We start from the raw sequence: 18,709 nt of genomic DNA, 5'->3' as shown, positions 1-18,709 counted from the left end.
AAGGGTGGCACATACCCGTACCCTTCATGTACCTAAGTAACCCCCCCCCGGCAATGTTCATTTTCAACGTCACTCAATTTCCTTTGGCAAAAGATCTTTCCCAGGCACTCCTTCTCAATTCTTCTTTTTATTTCTCCAGAATGTTCAGTGGCCGTAAAGGGATCAAAAAACGTTCGATGAAAAACAATCCAACAAGCGTCTCATTGGTCGCTCCTGATTAAAACACAGAATGTAGAATTTTAGTGGAATTTTAAGGTAAACATATTAAATGAACGATTTTTTTTTTTTGCATTTTCCGAAACTGCACACGAACAGGCGACTGATTAGATAACTAAATGTAACGAAATTTTTTTGTACCTTGAAGGCTGGGAATTAAAACAAGTTACATTATATTTTTATGTCAAACCATGGAGGTATAAAGAAACAGGAGACGTATGCTATTGTAACCAAGCTCGCCCTACGATTAAAAAAGTTACGATGTATGTATGCTCATAATCTCATATATCGTGCATTTTTAATGAGCTCTTTTATCCATCGGTGAAATCTTATTGGCTCATTGAAGCTTTAAAAATTAGTTGAGACGAGATTCATTGTTTCTGACATGATCAGTGTAAGAAAATATTTGGACTAAAAAGAGGTCTGTAAACTTGGCAATCCCGTCAAATAACAAGATTTTTCGATCAATGTTTTCTTTAAGGTGAACTCTATTGCTTGATACTTTCCTCCAAAATTCTACAATGTCTACAAATTGAGTCTGAAATCGTGTGTGCTTATAAGAACAAAATTGAACGGATAACGAAATGGAACATAAACTTGAGTCGTGGACCAAGTTTTATTTAATTTTCGTATATTAAAAGGCTAGACATCTTTAATACTGATAATTAGAATATTCAGAACAAACTTGAGTTCTACTAAAAAGTCTTTTTTCATCGGGCGAGCTTTGAATTTCTTTTGATACATTTTATAAAAGACTTTAACGACAAATTACCGACACATTCAACTTCTGTTTTTCTTTATACCTCAATGATCAAACAAATATTTTTTCAAAAGGGTCGAACTCATTGTCGAACTTTCATTTTGTAGAAATTTTTTATGTTTTTTGTACTTTGTGTTGTGTCTATATCCAAAATTTTTATTTTCACGTTTATTTTTTAATCGAAGATAAGAGAATGTATCTTTATCCCATCTATAAACGATGTGTTTAAGCAATCATTATCTTAAGGGAAGAAAATTTCGCGGAATTAAATTTCGTGGTTGGGAGGAATTTTTGTTTAAAAATGTCTTATTTTGTCCTAAAAAGACCAATTTTATAATTGATTTATTTATTCATGAGAATATTCGTGTTTCGCGAAATTTAATTCTTTCCTTTATGTAAAGTTTTGTATCTTTTGCTTGACACTTTATGATAAAATTCGCCAAAAAATAAAGAATATACTAAGAATATTATTATAACGGAGTTTCGCAGCACAACCTAAGAATGCTTCTTTGAGACCTTTTAAATGTAAGTTACCAATTCCCAAAAACTCAATACTAGAACAAGTTGAATTTAGGTTGAATTTCTATTCTTTCCCAAGAATACTGAAAGGGAATTTAAGGATGTTTTTCCCCAAAATGTTAAACATCCATAATGGACTGAAAAGCACCATTCTGATAAAGCATGTGTCATGGCTTATAAAATAAGCACTTTTTGACATATTTGAAGAAACATTCTTAAGTCTACCCAGACATAATTGGCAGTGGGAACAGGATTGCCTGTAACTTTTGATAGTCCGATATAATTGCGAATTTTTTTTTGCTTGTTTTAGAGAATCAAATGCGCTATATTTGAATGTATTTATTTGAAGAATTTGCGATTTTTAGTGGTTTAATTTGCGATTGCAAAAATTGATTTGCAGAAGAAGAATTGCTTATTTTTAAACCAGTGGTAGTTCAACTTTAGTTCAACCTCAAATTTCAATCGCAAATTAAACCACTAAAAATCGCGAATTAAAAAATAAAAGTACATTCAAATATAGCTATAGATTTTCTAGAAAAAGCAACAAAAAAAATCCCAATTATATCGGACTATCAAAAGTTACAGGAATTCTTGTTTCCACTGCCAATTTTATCTGGATAGACTTTAGAGCATTTTATTTGGATTGAGGATTAGGGTCATTTGTAAACTTTTTTAAACTTATCATCACCCTTCCTTTAATCTAGCCCCCTTTTTATGACACGGCAATACCTTACAGTTACAAAGAGAGTAATCAAATCTTACCAAATATGATATTTTACAAATTTTATTTACAAAAGTATTCAAAAAATATTTGCAAGTTTTGAGCAATTAAAATCTGAGCTATTTAAAAAAAGTTTTAATATCATGAGATAAATCTCCGTAAGCATTTATTTTCGCGAGACATTTTTTTTCAAAAATAATTCAATTTTCGCTGGACTTGTCTTCGCGAAAGGAATTTGTCTTTCAACTAATTTCTTTCATTTTCCAAGGGGGTTTTAGTGAAAATCCAAATTAGTGTTATTGACGAAAAAAGATTTTATAATTTTCGCAAGCATTAAATTTTACGAATTTTCGAAAAAAATTTTATTTAAAAAATCCGCGAAACATAATGTTCGCGTGAACCAATCCACTTAAGGTACTTTTTATTTCATGAATTATAAAATTCGGATTAAAACTATGGAAGCAACGGTACTGTAAGTCTTATGTATGTGTTACATTGTTACGCTGTAACCTATAGCAATTATGTTCTTGACTTGACTTGAGTTTGCTCTGAACATTATGATATCCATTCATTTATCCATTCGAGTCGAGACCACTCTTTAACCCTGATTGGTCATGAAAAACGCGACACGGTGGCAGGATCGGGTGATTTGGTGATGATTGTCACATGACCACATTCATTCAAATCCACTTCACACTTTTCCAACGTCGCCGTCATTTGAACCCCAGTCGTCAACTACAACTCCTCATGCGTCTTCACGTCCCGTCTTTTACGCCTGTTGTAAGGATACTCGAAGGAGAAACGTACTTTGTCCACGTAACTCTAAAAAATAACAACAATTACAGACGACGTGCTCTAATTCGACGTTCTACTATTCGATAGGCTCTCTTATTCGATGTAATTTTAAGTCCCCGTCAACAAAAAACTCTCATAAACGACGCTCCCGTACTCGATGAAAATCAAATTCCCCTTGAAGATCGAATTAGAGAGCGTCAACTGTATATACATTTAAAAAATACATTTTACATCCCTTAGGGTTTACTGGTGGTATTAAAAAATTACACCCTTGACATTTATCTAAGATGGAAACTTTTTCTACGAACAGTTTCTTTTCTTATGCTGAAATAAAATTTTCACTGACCTCAACCCATCTTCCCTTGGTAATCTCTCCATTATTCCCATGTCCGGAATCATCGTGTAAAATTTCGGGCGCGCCCGCTTCATCCATGTGATAATGGGCGCTGATGATTTGCTGATGTTTTGGCCACTGTAAACCTCCGGTGGTCATGTATTGCCGTATCTCGTCATCAGAGATGTGAACGTTCCATAGGGTGATCTGTCAGCAAATGAAAAGAAGTGTCTAAAGTAGACAGGGTCCGAACCCGACTCCTTTCTGATGGCAGAAATTAGGGTTTAAGGCGCACACCCCTTCTTTCTCAGAAGAAAATATGTAAGAACATTTCAAGGGCTTAGTGGACTCTAAAACACCCATTTTCTTTAGAAATTAAATAGCCATTTTAAGCACATTTTTAGGCTTCAGTTCGAAAATTACCTCATCCAGAATTCCACGGAAATAATTTGTTTCTTCTTTGCCGATGTAAAGATGTCTTGAAAAATCCTGTTGAAGCAAAAGAATGGGGGAAATTAAAAAAAAACTGTAAACGTGCAAAACAAAAGGCTTAATTGCCGTCGAAACAAATGCTATAATTAAATCTAATTCCAATCTCGCCCCGTCTATCCCGAGCTTTATTTACTTTACTGGTGGACGCCAGAGAATCTAGCGCTATTAGTAAGCATCAAAAAGCAGGGAACGGGGTTGCCCCTGAAGCCAAATCAGATCCTTGCCAAATCGGATACCATATAATACCTGATTGGTCGAGCGAACGTTCGTTGTTTTTGCTTGTGATGTTCCGTTGATAAACAACTCCAACTCGTAAACTAAAAAAAAGTAAAGAAATAAGAATAAGTAAAAGTTTTCTCACTGCATTTTGATGTAGAAGAAGCTGAAAGCTAAAATGATTGCCTAAAACTTTGAAGACTAATATTTTCTTAACCCCATTACTCCATAATTTCAAATTTTCAAATATTTTGTGATTTCAAATAAGCCGTACACCCGCAACTGAGAATATCAGTGCCACTGAATGGGTTAACAGACCGTTTTAACAGAATGAAAACAACCAACCTTGAGCATCGTAACGAAGAGTGATAAACGTCCATGAATTAGGTGGCAAAGTGAAAGTGTCCGAAACAACTTTCTCTTCGTATGTCCCGAATATTTCACTATCAATTAAACAGAGAATGATGAAATAAAAATTAAGGAATACACTGTTCTAAAAAAATTGGTTGCCAGCTCTTCGGAAGAAATTTTGGAGTGAATTTAATTTGACGGTTGAAGAATAAAGACGCTATTATAAAGGAAAATTGGTCAACCCCGCAAAAGTTTCTTTCCGCTAAACCCCCCTCCCCCTTAACGTATTTAGAATTAGTCAAAGATATCTTTCCTTTCACGACAAAATTTTAGTAAGCTCTTTATAGCATAACATTTAGTCCTTAGCAGACTTTGAAATTGAATTTGAAATGTCACACTTTTTCATGTCACACAAGTTGACGTCCTAGGAAGTCATAAGAATATAAAAAAATCATCACTTCTATTCATTTGGGCTTTAACAAGCAACCCCGAATAAAGATATTAGGAATCTTAAAACTATACCCATTCAACAGGTAGATACAAACAAATCCATTTTCTTCGCAAATCAACGGTTGTTTGTTCGTCAGAGGAGGAACGGCTGCCGGCAATTTCAACCATAAACTGATCGTGAAACTTGATGTCAATTTCAACTGCTGAATTGTGGGTAATTTAACCGAAGTGCTCCCATCGAACTGCAATGCATGATTGACCCTGTGAGAGAATGAAGCGCTCATTATTCTCGCATGTCTATGTTATTGTGAATACTAATACATTGCTAAATAGATAGACTCCGAAATGGAAATTTTGAAGAAAAAAAAACACCCGAGCACAGTATTTCATACAAATCATCGTAAAATACAATTACATCCAGCTCTTATTAAAAATGATGTTTTAGTCATTCATCTCAAAAAGTACGAAAACAATTTTGGTTCCCTGGCTGAGAAATCTAAATTTGAGTTGAAGAATTTTCCGACTGTATACAGGCGTCCTCCGACTGTAAACACGAAGGAACAAATCGAATTACAGAAATTCGAACTTTTTTTATTTGTAATTTTTTTTTATTTTGAAATGGTCAATCATAATGTATAGAACCGTTCTGATTTAAAGATTTGCAATTAAATCATTAAATATGAATAAGTGCGTTTTTCTTTAAAATTCCTATCTTTAAGCGGGATCGCCGTGAAATGTCAATCTAAGAGAGCACGTGACTATGGTGTTGTGGATTCAATTCCTAGCCATGAAACCAAGGATTTGGAAAACGGCACCTAGCGTTACTCTCTGCTTAATAATCTACAATTACTCCTTTCCGATTCGAGAACGAAAAATTTATGATATCCATAACGTAATGTTTTATTTTACCTTGGAAACCTCGGGGGGTTGCCGCTAGTCTTATTGTTTTAATTCAAAACTAGCAGGAAACATCCGTTTTTAGGGTGCTTCTGTATAAAATATTACGGCATGAATATCATGAATTAAAAAATATTTCATTAAAGCCTACTCACCTGTCGATACATTGGATATGGAGGTTAGACCAAATGGCATTCCCTTGACCGAAAGTGTACAATCCGATTCTGCCCCCGGAATAAGAATTGTCGTATAAGAATCCCGAATCGGACATCACTTCTTGACCCCGTTTGATTTGCAACCTGAAATGACAAACATTTGATTAAACAGCACATTTAAAGCACATTTGAGCTTTCGAAAGTGAGAAGCAAACTTTCGAATTCGTAGAGGGAATTCCCTTACGCAAATTATACGTTTCCTTCCGTAGTAGCATAATTTACGTAGCTTGCTGGTGTAACTGAAAAACTTCTATTGTTGAATTGATTCTACGTAATTGTTTTCAGCAATACTAACAAAAGATAGTCACCTCATACGACCTAAGGAAGGTCTGAAGCTCAACTTGAAGATGTAGGCTGTTTGGAATTCCCATCCTTGAAGTTTCGGGTCCATCCATAACAGTTCAGTCTATAACCGAAAAAATCCATTAATCTCACATCAGTCTAACTTTGATGCAATCCAGGTTGTATGTTTATCAACCCTTTACAGCGGCAATTCAAAAAGCATCCTCCTGTCAAAGACCCCCCGTCCCACTGGAAAATATGGCCCGGTGGGAAAATTCCCCTAAAATTTCAGTCAGCTTGAAGATTGACTTTAATTTCATCCGTCATTGAAAGTCCAGGGTGACATTGCACTCTAAAACTATCCACACTGGAATTCGACTTAGGAAGCAATAGAATCTTTATCGAGATTGAGATTTGGAAAGAAAATCTCCTCCACACTAAGGGAAAAATTCTCACCGTGACTGTGAGACAGTGGTGTCAAAAGGTTAGCATATGGGGACATTGGTATTCAAAAGCATGTTTAAGTGTTTTGTTAAAAATTCAGATTACTACTTAAATTTCGACTGTTGATAGAATATTTTCCTGTTCATAGGTCATTTCGAGGTAAAAAAGAAATTGGGTAGTCAGGACCACCGCGTTCTGATAACGACTTTCTGTTTGTCTCAAAATCTGGAGGTTTTTGTGGGAAACAACAAAAAAAATCACCAACCTGCCCGTTTGTATCTTCAGAATGCCACAATGCTTGTTCGTAAGTGGTACTCGGTCCTGTTGTCGAGTTGATTTTCTACGCGAAGAGAAATTATGAGCTGTATTTTCACCAAGCAGAGGTGGAGCGCCGCACCTCATAATCAAATTACTCCGTCTAATCTGGGTTGAACCCGAGGGCCATTGCTCTACAGACTGAGCTAACCGAGCGAGATGATATAATATTGAAGGTGAAGATAACTGGGTTAATTTTTGGAGATTATTTGTTATCATAAAATTGAAGCCCTTGTTTGAATGAAAGAAAGAAAACAAAAGAAGGAGAAACTAAAAAATGATTATGCGCACAAAAATCGCCACAATACCTTAATCTGTATACTCGCTATACCAGCTTTGTAAGTATTATCTCGATAGTTCCGATTGGCTTGTCTCCAGGCGACCAAATAAAATTGCCGGTTGCTATGGTAACCAAAAACAAATCCAATGTAATTTCCAATGTCTGATTTTGCGTTGACGTAAAAAACACCGGAGAATTCCATCTCACTGTAACGCTGCTCACCTATGAGAAAAGGATACAGTGTGTCCGGAAAAAAAGTAAAAAAAACTTTAATAATTAAATATAACTGTGTTTGTAATTAATATTGGGATCAAGTCCGGTTGGACTGGTCGCTGGTTGGATTCTTGACTAGTTTTTGAAACTGGTCAAGAATCCACCCGGGACTTATTTTACTGACCCGATTTCGTAAAATCTTACAAAAAACCTGGTCAAGAACCCACCCCTCAGCTGGTCAAGAATCTGACTTTCTGGTCAAGAATTTACCCGCGAACTGGTCAAGGACCTGCCCCCCAACTGGTCAAGAATCCACCCGACCTGGTCAAGAACCGGCCCCCCAACTGGTCAAGAATCCACTCGAACTGGTCAAGAACCGGCCCCCCAACTAGTCAAGAATCCACCCACCTGGTCAAGAACCTGCCCCCCAACTGGTCAACTATCCACCCGAACTGGTCAAGGACCTGCCCCCCAACTGGTCAAGAATCCACCCGACCTGGTCAAGAACCGGCCCCCCCAACTGGTCAAGAATCCACCCGACCTGGTCAAGAACCGGCCCCCCAACTGGTCAAGAATCCACCCGACCTGGTCAAGAACCGGCCCCCTCAACTGGTCAAGAATCCACCCGACCTGGTCAAGAACCGGCCCCCCAACTGGTCAACTATCCACCCGACCTGGTCAAGAACCGGCCCCCCAACTGGTCAAGAATCCACCCGACCTGGTCAAGAACCGGCCCCCAACTGGTCAAGAATCCACCCGACCTGGTCAAAACCGGCCCCCCCAACTGGTCAAGAATCCACCCGACCTGGTCAAGAACCGGCCCCCCAACTGGTCAAGAATCCACCCGACCTGGTCAAGAACCGGCCCCCCAACTGGTCAAGAATCCACTCGAACTGGTCAAGAACCGGCCCCCCAACTAGTCAAGAATCCACCCGACCTGGTCAAGAACCTGCCCCCCAACTGGTCAACTATCCTCCCGAACTGGTCAAGGACCTGCCCCCCAACTGGTCAAGAATCCACCCGACCTGGTCAAGAACCGGCCCCCCAACTAGTCAAGAATCCACCCGACCTGGTCAAGAACCGGCCCCCCAACTGGTCAACTATCCACCCGAACTGGTCAAGAACCGGCCCCCCAACTGGTCAACTATCCACCCGACCTGGTCAAGGAAAGTCGGCTTTGCTGTTAAACGATATTCTGCGATTTTCCTTTATTGTTGGTGTTGAGATGATATTGATAGTGTCGAAAGTTCAGCTTTTTTCTATTGAAATTCTTAAACTCTTAATTTAATTTTTAATCTCTGAAATCGTCGTAAACCAAAAAATGGTTCAGTTTAGCTAAAGTGAAATGATCAAAAAGTATTCAGTTCCCTAACATAGGGACTGTGAGACTTTGGCTATTTACCTGTAATCGGGACTTTTTTGGGAACTAAAATCTGTTAGAAAGCCTTGAGGAGTGATTTTTACATGTCATAATTGATGTTTATGTTTGCTCTTTTTTCTATATGCACTTTCAATATGTGCAATAGTTTTACGTTTTAACCACTTTGTAATTTACGTTTTGTTTGCAGCCTAGATCGTTAATAAAGGGCGCCCACCCTTGACTTTGATTGAATATCCGCGTTCATTCGAATAACATGCGGCATATATTTCTATTGTTGATCTCGTATGAAGAATTCTAAGTCACGTGTATGACAAATTTTGTGTAGACGTTGATTAGATATAATTTTTCGATAATCTTTTTCAGTAGGATATACAAACTTTTGACCATTACGTATCATTCGCCGAAGAAAAGAACGATAACTAACATTCAATCTTTCAAATAGATTTTTTGTTAGGTTCCAGTTTTGACACGCGTACGAAAGTCGACTTCTCACAAAACTATTGAGGAAGTTGATTCGGGTGGGAAGGTTGATTCGCTGATTTTGAAGGAGGTTTAACATTTCGTTGAATTTTGCAGATGCCAATTGAATACGATTATTGACTTCTGAATTTCCGGTATTGGGCTCGTCATGGCTGATTATCAGAGTTTTGAAATATTTCGCGTGGATTTAATTTCGCGAATAAGCCAGAAAACAGCTGAAAATAGCCATTTTTTGCCATAAATCGAGACTTGGAACTAGTTTCTCCGCCAAAAATACAATTTTAAAAGTTTTGCGGTGGATATAATTTCACGAATCAGGAATCTCACGCGTGTTCGCGAGTTTTAATTTCGCGAAAATGGCAAAAATTCGCGAAATCGCTTAATTTAATCTCGCGAAAATTAATCCGATTAAAGTAGAAGACTATTTCGTATTGGGTACAACGGTTCGGGTGAAACTTTTCAAGTCGATGCAATATTTGTGTTTGAAAAAGTTGATATCATTTGATTTTTCTTTGAAGAGTCTCATGACAAAGTCAATATAAAGATGGAACAAGAAGGGACTTTCTGGTCCTCCTTGTCGAACACCAGATGAGGTTTGAAACTTTTTATTTGCATCTTCGTAAGTCAGACTTATTTTTATAAAGTTTTTCAAGAATGTCGAATAGTGTGGGTGATTGACGGTTATCGAATCGCAAACGAATCGACTCGAAATGCCAGTCACGAGGGATGTGGTCGAATGCTACTGTCAGGTCGACGAAAATGATAAATAGGGGCTCTCTTTTTCGATCAGTAATCTGTTGGATCCGTTTGCGATTGTGTAAATTCCTTCAGTTGTTCCCCTATCTTTCCGAAAACCATTATGTTCGTCACTTAGTTGTAGCTCGTACCAAGAACGAAGTGAAAAAATGAATCAGGCTGATTCATGATATGCACCATCACAATATCTTCCACGGACCAAATAACTGATTGGCAGCTTATTTTACGTCACTTAAAACCAATCAGCTGCTGAGTGCATTTATGATGTAATGTCTACAGAAGACATTGCAATGGTACATATCATATCACGAATTCAGGATATGCACACATTCTGATAAATAACGAGATTGCTCACGAGAATTTTTAACCCGCGTGAGAAAACCCGCACATGTCAATCATTTTTTAGACTTGTCAATCATTTTTTAGCTGCTTTTTTTTCACTTGTGGTGAAATACTGTACTTGACGACTTGAGTCAAACTGCACTGAGGTGACACCACTTAGAAACTTTTTTCTTAAAAATATAACGGGGATTTTCAAAAATATTAATAAGAGCTCATAAAACCAGAAAAAGTTTGGTCAATGCTGACAAAATAACGCAAACTCCAACGCACCGTATAGGATTCGAATTCTCGAAAATGGCCTTCACAAACCTTCCAGATCAACACCTTAACCACTCGGCCACTAAAGATGCAACGACAAATGGACAATGATAAAATATACAATATCTTTATTTGCCATGACCTGTATAATTTTATTTACCCTGTCAAGGTATTAACTTCTTAAACAAATGATTTTAGATCATTGTGCTCTTCCAAAAAAAATCCGTTCATGGGGGGTGGAGGATGAATTGTCCAGGGGTATTGAAAAAATACCAAAAAATTGTAATGTCCAGGGGGTAAATTCCAATATCCAGGGGTAATTTTTTGTGTCCACAGGGTTGATTTGATGTTTGTCCAGGGGTATAACCCGTGTCCAGGGGGTTAAAAATCAAAATGTCCAGGGGTAATTCATGAAAAAAATAATATATCCTCCACCCCCCATGAACGGATTTTTTCTGGAAGAGCCCATTTCCAACATGCGGGAGCCGATCAACGATTCTCAGGGGATTTACAGGACTTTTTACTGGGACTGTTGCAAACGGGCTGTAAACCCTGCTAGTGCCTGTAAAATTAGAATTTTCATCTGGGGGAGTTAGGTCTCCGATCTCATTAGAGTCTCAAAAGACTGAGGAGAGGAGCTTTTTCTTGCATACAGTACCCATATACAGCAGACAGAATTCGCAGAGCGTACACGCGCGGGCGATTAAACACGATCGCGCGGAATGCGGGTCAAAAAATTCCCGTGAGCAATCTCGTTATTTATCAAAAATTATGCACCACTGCAATGACTTCATGAAATTATGTAATTTTTTTTACCAATACGTTACTTGCACCAATCAACTGTTGTAAATTTTTTGTTCGAATACCGATACCGATCAAATTTTCCCTATTTTTCAGGTACACTTCCATCGGAGGGGGTACTTAGGCAAAAATGGGTGCTGGGTATGTGTGAACGATAAAGGTCGGGTTTTTCATCAACCAAAGTCTCTCAAACGTTACCAAAATCTGAAAATTTTAAAGTAGTGTCTTTGTAAGGTCGAAAAATTTATGATTTTTAGGAATTTTGTTTCATTTCTTGAGAAAAATTGCAAAAAGTTTATTTAAGAGTAGGAAATTTTCGAAAATCGAAGAAAAATTTTCAGAAAGAGTTTTATCAAGGGTCATTTTTTCACTAAAACTTGGTTTCCCGTCCTCGTACATCTTTCATCTGGCTACCCTATATACCCCCTGGAAGCTTTTATTGCATTGCCCACATCCTTACTTATTACATTGAATTTTGAACTTCATGTCCCAAAGGCGGGCTTATTAAGCGCTAGAAAATTGATTAAGAGAACTACATGGATGAGTTCATGTGGAGGTAAGTTACCTATTGTTCATTACATTGACCGAGGAGGTATTCTTTGAGATTTTTTTCATTATTCTAGGATTTTGAGATTTTTGGGGATTTTTGTGATATTTTAGGATTTTTGGAATTTTCGGAAAAGTGAATTAATTTTTTCCAGTGATTTACCCCTCGATATTTACCTGTGTCTTGACTCATATGACCGCAAAAAGGGGATTATTCGAAATTTTGCTGATTCTACTGTGTTAGTATTAGCTCATTCTTCCAATCTATTTCCGGGACATTGTTATTCCAATTCTCGGCTTTTAAGTCCCCCAACCCTCTCTAGACGCGATTGTTTTTTTATTCTTTCAGTTTGGGTTTTCTCGGTTGCAAGGCTACTCTTGCTAGGTCAGGTTGATTTTTTACAGCTTAAAACTTTGCAGCTCGGTGATAGAAATTTTTTGTAATCGGAGTTTTTCTTCGGATGATACATACTGTACTCATACCAAAGGGTATCTTGAATTGACGAAAAATTATTGATTTCCTCTCGCCTTCTTTTAGAGATTGGTATGGTCTTGATCAGCCTCTGGATAACATTATTGCAGGAATTAATCATGACTACCCTCAAACTTGACAACTGGCCATGGACTTGCCCTATTCTTTTGTTTAACTTGTATGCTATACTATGTAGTTTAATTTTTTGCGGAAAAGAAAACAACAGTTAAGACATAAAGTGATATCTGATCCGTGATATCTTTTACGTTTAAATAAAAGAGTACGAAAGAGATTCCGAATAGTGAATTCATTATCATAATCTTGATCAGAAAATTGACAACGAATTGATGTTTGATAAAATACTTTTACGTTTGTTTACACACCATTGCTGTATTTGAAATCACGAGCGATGTAATACTTTTTTTTGCTTATTCTTAAAGAAAATGCGGCGTAAATGAGAGTTCTTTATTCTTATCACTTGTTTTTTTCCAGTCACCAAACTTTAACCATTTCAATTCAAGAGAAATATGCAATGGATTTTTAAAATCAATATGTTGTCCTCTCGATTTATTTTGTCCTTAACCTCGAACCGTATCCCTTTAATCACTGTTTTCTTTATGGACGGCTTGATTAGGCATGACATGGGCTAGATTCTTTCCACTCTGAGAGGGGAAAAAGTCAAAACCTTTGAGAATTTTGAGAAAGCAAGCCTTTTTCGCGAGATTAAAAAAAGGCATTGAAAATTCTTAACCATCACCCTGTACAATTGGACCATTCTTAATCTCGGGCGCCTGTCACCCTGGGTTTACAATGAGGTTTCGCTTATCCCGAGTGACCGTCGCCCTGTTTTAAAAAAGTGTTTACAATTCATGATATGCACCACTACAATGTCTTCTGACATTACATCATGGACCCATTAGCTCATTGGTTGTAAGTGACGTAAAATCAGTCAATACGTCACTTTCAACCAATCAGTTGTTGGGTCCGTGGAAGACATTGCAATGGTGCATATCATGAATTGGGTTTTCCACTTTCACACGTACAGTGAAGTTGAGCCCAGTGCTTTAGCACGTTACAGTATTTTGTGACATAACGTCAAAAAGAAGATACTCTTTTGTCATCATATTTGTTGAGTGACGTCAACTTTTGAATATATAACTTCCACACTAAGCTTCTTACCCAACTACGTCAAAAAATATATTGATTAAAGCTGGGAGCAAACCGTCAAACATTGTTCTTCAAACATCGTGACGTTTCATGTTTGAAATTAATGTTTGACAGTTTGCGGAGTCAAAAATTGTATCTTTTCAACAAAAAAATCCAAAAATATGTTTGAAACAATGTTTGAACAAGTTCATAATTTTTTCAAACATTCAACTCGGGGCTCCCAGCTTAAGATGATAAATAAAGTTATTTTCTTTGAGTTTACAAATTAGAAAACAACAAATGTCTTTACCAGAAGCTGAGCGCTTCCAATTTGTTCGCGATTTTCGCGAACGACCCTTAAATTCACGAAATTGAATTCCCACAAAAAAGTTGTTTTCATCGACGCGAACTAATTCTTAAGAAAGGCAGTTTTCTGATTTTCTTGAGATTAGTGGGACATGAAAACGGGCTTTTGAGATTATTCTACAAGTGGGAAAATCTAATTTCGCAAAAATAATTCCCTTGAAACAAATCAATCGTGCTGATTTGCAAAATTCAGTTTCATCAAGACATGCGTGGATTCTTGACCAGTTGGGGGGCCGGTTCTTGACCAGGTCGGGTGGATTCTTGACAAGTTGGGGGCTGGTTCTTGACCAGGTCGGGTGGATTGTTGACCAGTTTGGGGGTAGGTTCTTGACCAGTTCGGGTGGATAGTTGACCAGTTGGGGGGCCGGTTCTTGACCAGGTCGGGTGGATTCTTGACTAGTTGGGGGCCGGTTCTTGACCAGGTCGGGTGGATTCTTGACCAGTTGGGGGGCCGGTTCTTGACCAGGTCGGGTGGATTCTTTACCAGTTGGGGGGCAGGTCCTTGACCAGTTCGGGTGGATAGTTGACTAGTTGAGGGGCCGGTTATTGACCAGGTCGGGTGGATTCTTGACTAGTTGGGGGGTCGGTTCTTGACCAGGTCGGGTGGATTCTTGACCAGTTGGGGGGGGGGGGGGGGGGCAGGTCCTTGACCAGTTCGGGTGGATAGTTGACCAGTTGGGGGGCAGGTTCTTGACCAGGTCGGGTGGATTCTTGACTAGTTGGGGGCCGGTTCTTGACCAGTTCGAGTGGATTCTTGACCAGTTGGGGGGCCGGTTCTTGACCAGGTCGGGTGGATTCTTGACCAGTTGGGGGGCCGGTTCTTGACCAGGTCGGGTGGATTCTTGACCAGTTGGGGGGCCGGTTCCTGACTAAGGATGTAGGGATTAAAGGCCGACTTTCATTCCTCTCTGATGGTAAATTGGCTAGCGTGGACGGCCGCCAATCCTCCATCGGAATATCAGATGATACTTACCGAGAAGAAGAGAGGGTCTCATCGTTTGCACTTTCTGTTCCACGTGTTTTCCCTGAAATGAAAAAGTATTCTCAATGGTAACGGATGATAATGCAAGGTAAGAAGTACAAAATGTTACATCTTCAGGCCACCTCCCAAAGATAATATTAGACTCATCAAATTATAAACTGTTTTCTTTTTGTACGAAATTTTTTTTCAAAATTTAAAGAATTTTTTAATAATTATGCTGGGCCTCAAAAATTTTGCCCGATTTTATTCTTTACTTACAAAATTCTAGTTTTCTGTTTTCTACAATATAAATAAGGTTTGGACCTTAGAAATTTTCAGCATATGATTCCTTCCTCTTTTTTTTTTGAGGACAAAAGTCTCTCGAGCTATAAAGAAAACATAGTTACCTGGTCACCCACAAACCATTGAGGTTTCTTTTCAACAGAAGAGGGTGCAGCCAGATCCACCAGCATGTATTCAGTGAAAGAGGTAGTGGATACACCTTTCAATCGCGGACATGCATCAATTTCGTCGTCCGTCCCGTCGCCATCGTAATCATCAAAACAAGCGTCTCCGATCGCATTTGCTGTAAACGGAATATCAAATTCATGACGTAATGTTTTCTACGGAAGCACCCAAAATATAGCTTGAGTGTTTGCCACTAGTTTTATTGTTCAAATTTAAAACTGGAGACAAACACCCAAGCTATATTTTGGGTGCTTCCGTATTTCAGTTTTAGCTTCAGCTTCAAAATAAAACATTACACCATGAATATTACGTTTTACACAGTAGCATTTTTATCAATCATTCATAACGCTTTGTTCTTTCAAAGGACCTAGGACTTTATTCCCTGCTAATAATATGGTTAAGGCAATTGCCATTCAATCTTAAAAATCACAACCCTGTCCTTATAGGTAAATTTACAGCCATATCATTATCTAAATTGAACGCTAGTAACATATGCATAAAATGTATTGGTTACCTAAAAGTTATTGTCGTTGTTAATCTCATAACAAATCACCCGTTTTACACAAACCACACTCTACTCTAAAGAAATATGTCGAATGTGGCGATCTGAACTTAGTCGAAACAATCAAAACCGCGTTGCCTATTGCTTTTAAACGAAAGCGAAAGCTAAAGCAGCTGGTTTTAATGTTTATGTTTTCAGTTAGCACTTGTTTTTGGTGCGATTGCTTTCTTTTAGGCGATCACCGTGCGCCAAAGCTCATTAAATATAAATTTCCCAAATCTGGATGAAAAAGATCGAATATATGCGTTAACCTGGGCAGAATTCCTTATGGAGCCATGACATTTAGAATACAGACGTGACAGTGTGAAGTAATCAAAATCTACTCGTAGATTATTGTCATTGAGTGCTTAGAAACGAAAGGCGACTTATTTCTTAGTTACTTACACGAGAGGTCATATCCCTTTCGAGAATGTTGTTGCAAGGGGTTTGGGACGAACATGCAATTATCTTCTTCATCATTAACTCCGTCGTTATCGCTATCTTCGTCGCAAACATCTCCTGTAAAAGAAAACAATGAAAGCTTCCACGCTATTGGTCAAAAGAAAAATGAAGCCACTCCATTGGCGCAATCTGACGTAACGGTTGAAAAATGTTGATGTGTGTTCAACTTTTTTTTCGAGCGCACGTTACATTTTTATGACGTAATCTTTTTTCCAAGCAAAAATGATTGAAGCTAAAAGGTGCGATCGCAGCACGCGCAAGTGGAGGCCGGCCATTAGAAAAGCTAATAATTCATGATATGCACAACTGCAATGACTTCACGAAATTATGCAAGTTTTCTATTTTTGTTCCACCCAAATACGTCACTTTTTCTATTGTATAAGTGACGTATTGGGTGCAAAATTTTAAATATTATCAGAAGACTCTCCATTGGCGCATATCATGAATAGAGAAACCCCCGTCTGCCAAAGACACAAGATTACGTAATTTTCTGTGTATAAAAAGGTACAACAGAGCGTTGGAAATCAGGTACCTTTCGCGATATGCTTCTCGAGATGACAAATCGATAAGAATAGGATCTCATGTAATGATTTTCGCAACCAACATATGCCATCCTGTGCCTTACTAAAGCCGTCACAGAGTGTATCTTGCGTTATTGAGTTGGTTGATAACCTACTTCATTTGTTTGAGGGCCTCTTATTTCTTTATATTTACTTCAAAATGTATGTTTCATATGTATGTTTTGAGGTTCACTTCAAAAGGCTGGAGAGAATTCAAGTGAAATCCAATCAAGTTTTTATTTCTTTTGATTTTTTGACAACAGGGCTATTTTGTAAAAAGCTATTAAATGTTTAGATATCACATACGTTACAAGGATATGTATTTTAAAAGCCTCGAGAAACGGACGAGAAACTAGATCGAATTTTTAAAGACACAGATCTTAGTGAGGTTAAGCACCGGTATAGTCACAAAATTCAACGGAAATTGTCATAGTCTTGTAAGGCTAAGCAAAATGCGTTTTTCGTATTTTAACTAACCTAATACATTTCCCGTTTGCAAATTTTCTGCCGAGCTTAACCTTGCTTTTTGGATCAGAGATACGCGTTCTTTTATCAGAACAAACAACATAAGAACAAAAGGCTTGGCCAAAGAATTTAAGGCTTTATTGACACCAAAACAAACAATTTCTTAGGGAAATGGGCAAAAGTGTTCACAAAATAGTGAAATTAAAAACATTTTACAGCATTTTTAAGGCTTAAAACTCAACGTTAAGAACATCGAGTGGCTTCAGAAATTATAGATGTTCTTATAAAAACGTGTTCATGAGACGAACCTTTTCCGTCGTTATCCACATCACTTTGATCAGCGTTGGGCGTGTCCACGCAATTATCGAACATATTAATCACACTGTCACCGTCTCTGAAATGAGTTAGAGTCGATATTTTCCGAGTAATCAAGAAATTTTAGACAATCCCGCAATTGTTTTCACACCGACTCGGCTATCTATTAACTGATCGGAGCATTTAAAGTTGACGGAGCTAATTTGTAAAAGTTAGATGGTTGAACATTAGACCATTGCATCTTAAACAATGAGCATCATTTCTCTGTTTCCCAGATATGAATTGGTTCCTGTTTAAAACACTGTAAGACCATTTCATGGTTCGAAATATTTATGTTAGATTTTCAACAAAAGAATTGGTTCAATAAAAGCTTTCTGACAATGTCTCCAAGGGAAGGGGTTTAGGTTTTGGGGCTTGGTACGGTAATCATCCCCGTAGGGTGTTTTTTCTTTAAAAAATTACGAGACACTAAAAATTTTAGGATTTTTTTCCCATTTAGGGTCACTAATAAGTGAGTAAACTTTTTCTAATCTCAGTGACCCGTCAAACGACAAGGAAAGTACTCCTACCTGACAACTATAAAAAAGAAGAAAGTAGCCTATAGAACTTACTTGTCATTATTTGAACCGTCACAAGCATCTGCGTAACCATTATCATTGCTGTCCACCTGTTAGAAGATAGAAAATCACATGGTGAACTGGCGATGAGTTAGTTTCGTCCAAAAGGCTGGATTAGCGTTGAATAGACCTGTCCATAAATTACGTCACGAACATCACTTGCCTCTTATTCAAACAATTTCCATGGTGACCATGTTCCTTGAGACATGAAGTGATTTTTTTATGAACAGAAAGTAGTTGTAATAAAATCCGCTGGGAGTTAATCACCATTG

At 37.9% G+C, this 18,709-nt stretch overlaps 2 protein-coding genes and 1 long non-coding RNA gene across 3 annotated transcripts in view; 2 read left to right on the top strand and 1 right to left on the bottom strand.

Annotated features, from left to right (window-relative positions):
* LOC136800997 (uncharacterized) overlaps positions 1 to 413 on the top strand; it is a 39,272-nt gene extending 38,859 nt beyond the window's left edge. Inside the window, exon 14 of the mRNA XM_067057614.1 lies at positions 140 to 413. Within this exon, the coding sequence (XP_066913715.1) occupies positions 140 to 221 (82 nt within the window). The 3' untranslated portion in view covers positions 222 to 413. The remainder of the gene's footprint in view (positions 1 to 139) is intronic.
* A 2,188-nt stretch (positions 414 to 2,601) lies between these two features.
* The window catches only part of LOC136801046 (uncharacterized), a 53,421-nt gene continuing 37,313 nt past the window's right edge, over positions 2,602 to 18,709 (bottom strand). Inside the window, exons 59-73 of the mRNA XM_067057674.1 lie at positions 18,432 to 18,487; positions 17,814 to 17,899; positions 16,424 to 16,537; positions 15,417 to 15,595; positions 15,022 to 15,073; positions 7,316 to 7,509; positions 6,958 to 7,032; positions 6,275 to 6,372; positions 5,907 to 6,050; positions 4,927 to 5,115; positions 4,399 to 4,496; positions 4,084 to 4,154; positions 3,769 to 3,834; positions 3,358 to 3,552; positions 2,602 to 3,038 (exon numbers count right to left, since the gene is read on the bottom strand). Coding sequence (XP_066913775.1) covers positions 2,952 to 3,038; positions 3,358 to 3,552; positions 3,769 to 3,834; positions 4,084 to 4,154; positions 4,399 to 4,496; positions 4,927 to 5,115; positions 5,907 to 6,050; positions 6,275 to 6,372; positions 6,958 to 7,032; positions 7,316 to 7,509; positions 15,022 to 15,073; positions 15,417 to 15,595; positions 16,424 to 16,537; positions 17,814 to 17,899; positions 18,432 to 18,487 — 1,704 coding nt within the window. The 3' untranslated portion in view covers positions 2,602 to 2,951. The remainder of the gene's footprint in view (positions 3,039 to 3,357; positions 3,553 to 3,768; positions 3,835 to 4,083; positions 4,155 to 4,398; positions 4,497 to 4,926; positions 5,116 to 5,906; positions 6,051 to 6,274; positions 6,373 to 6,957; positions 7,033 to 7,315; positions 7,510 to 15,021; positions 15,074 to 15,416; positions 15,596 to 16,423; positions 16,538 to 17,813; positions 17,900 to 18,431; positions 18,488 to 18,709) is intronic.
* On the top strand, positions 11,960 to 12,778 carry LOC136800996 (uncharacterized). Its single transcript, XR_010845783.1, has 2 exons — positions 11,960 to 12,074; positions 12,603 to 12,778. It is a non-coding gene; the product is annotated as an uncharacterized lncRNA (long non-coding RNA).

Source organism: Clytia hemisphaerica, unplaced genomic scaffold (assembly GCF_902728285.1).
Source record: "Clytia hemisphaerica strain Z4C2 unplaced genomic scaffold, Clytia hemisphaerica genome assembly, whole genome shotgun sequence".
In the NCBI taxonomy this organism is placed as follows: domain Eukaryota; kingdom Metazoa; phylum Cnidaria; class Hydrozoa; order Leptothecata; family Clytiidae; genus Clytia; species Clytia hemisphaerica.
This window is presented reverse-complemented; position numbering and strand designations above follow the sequence as displayed.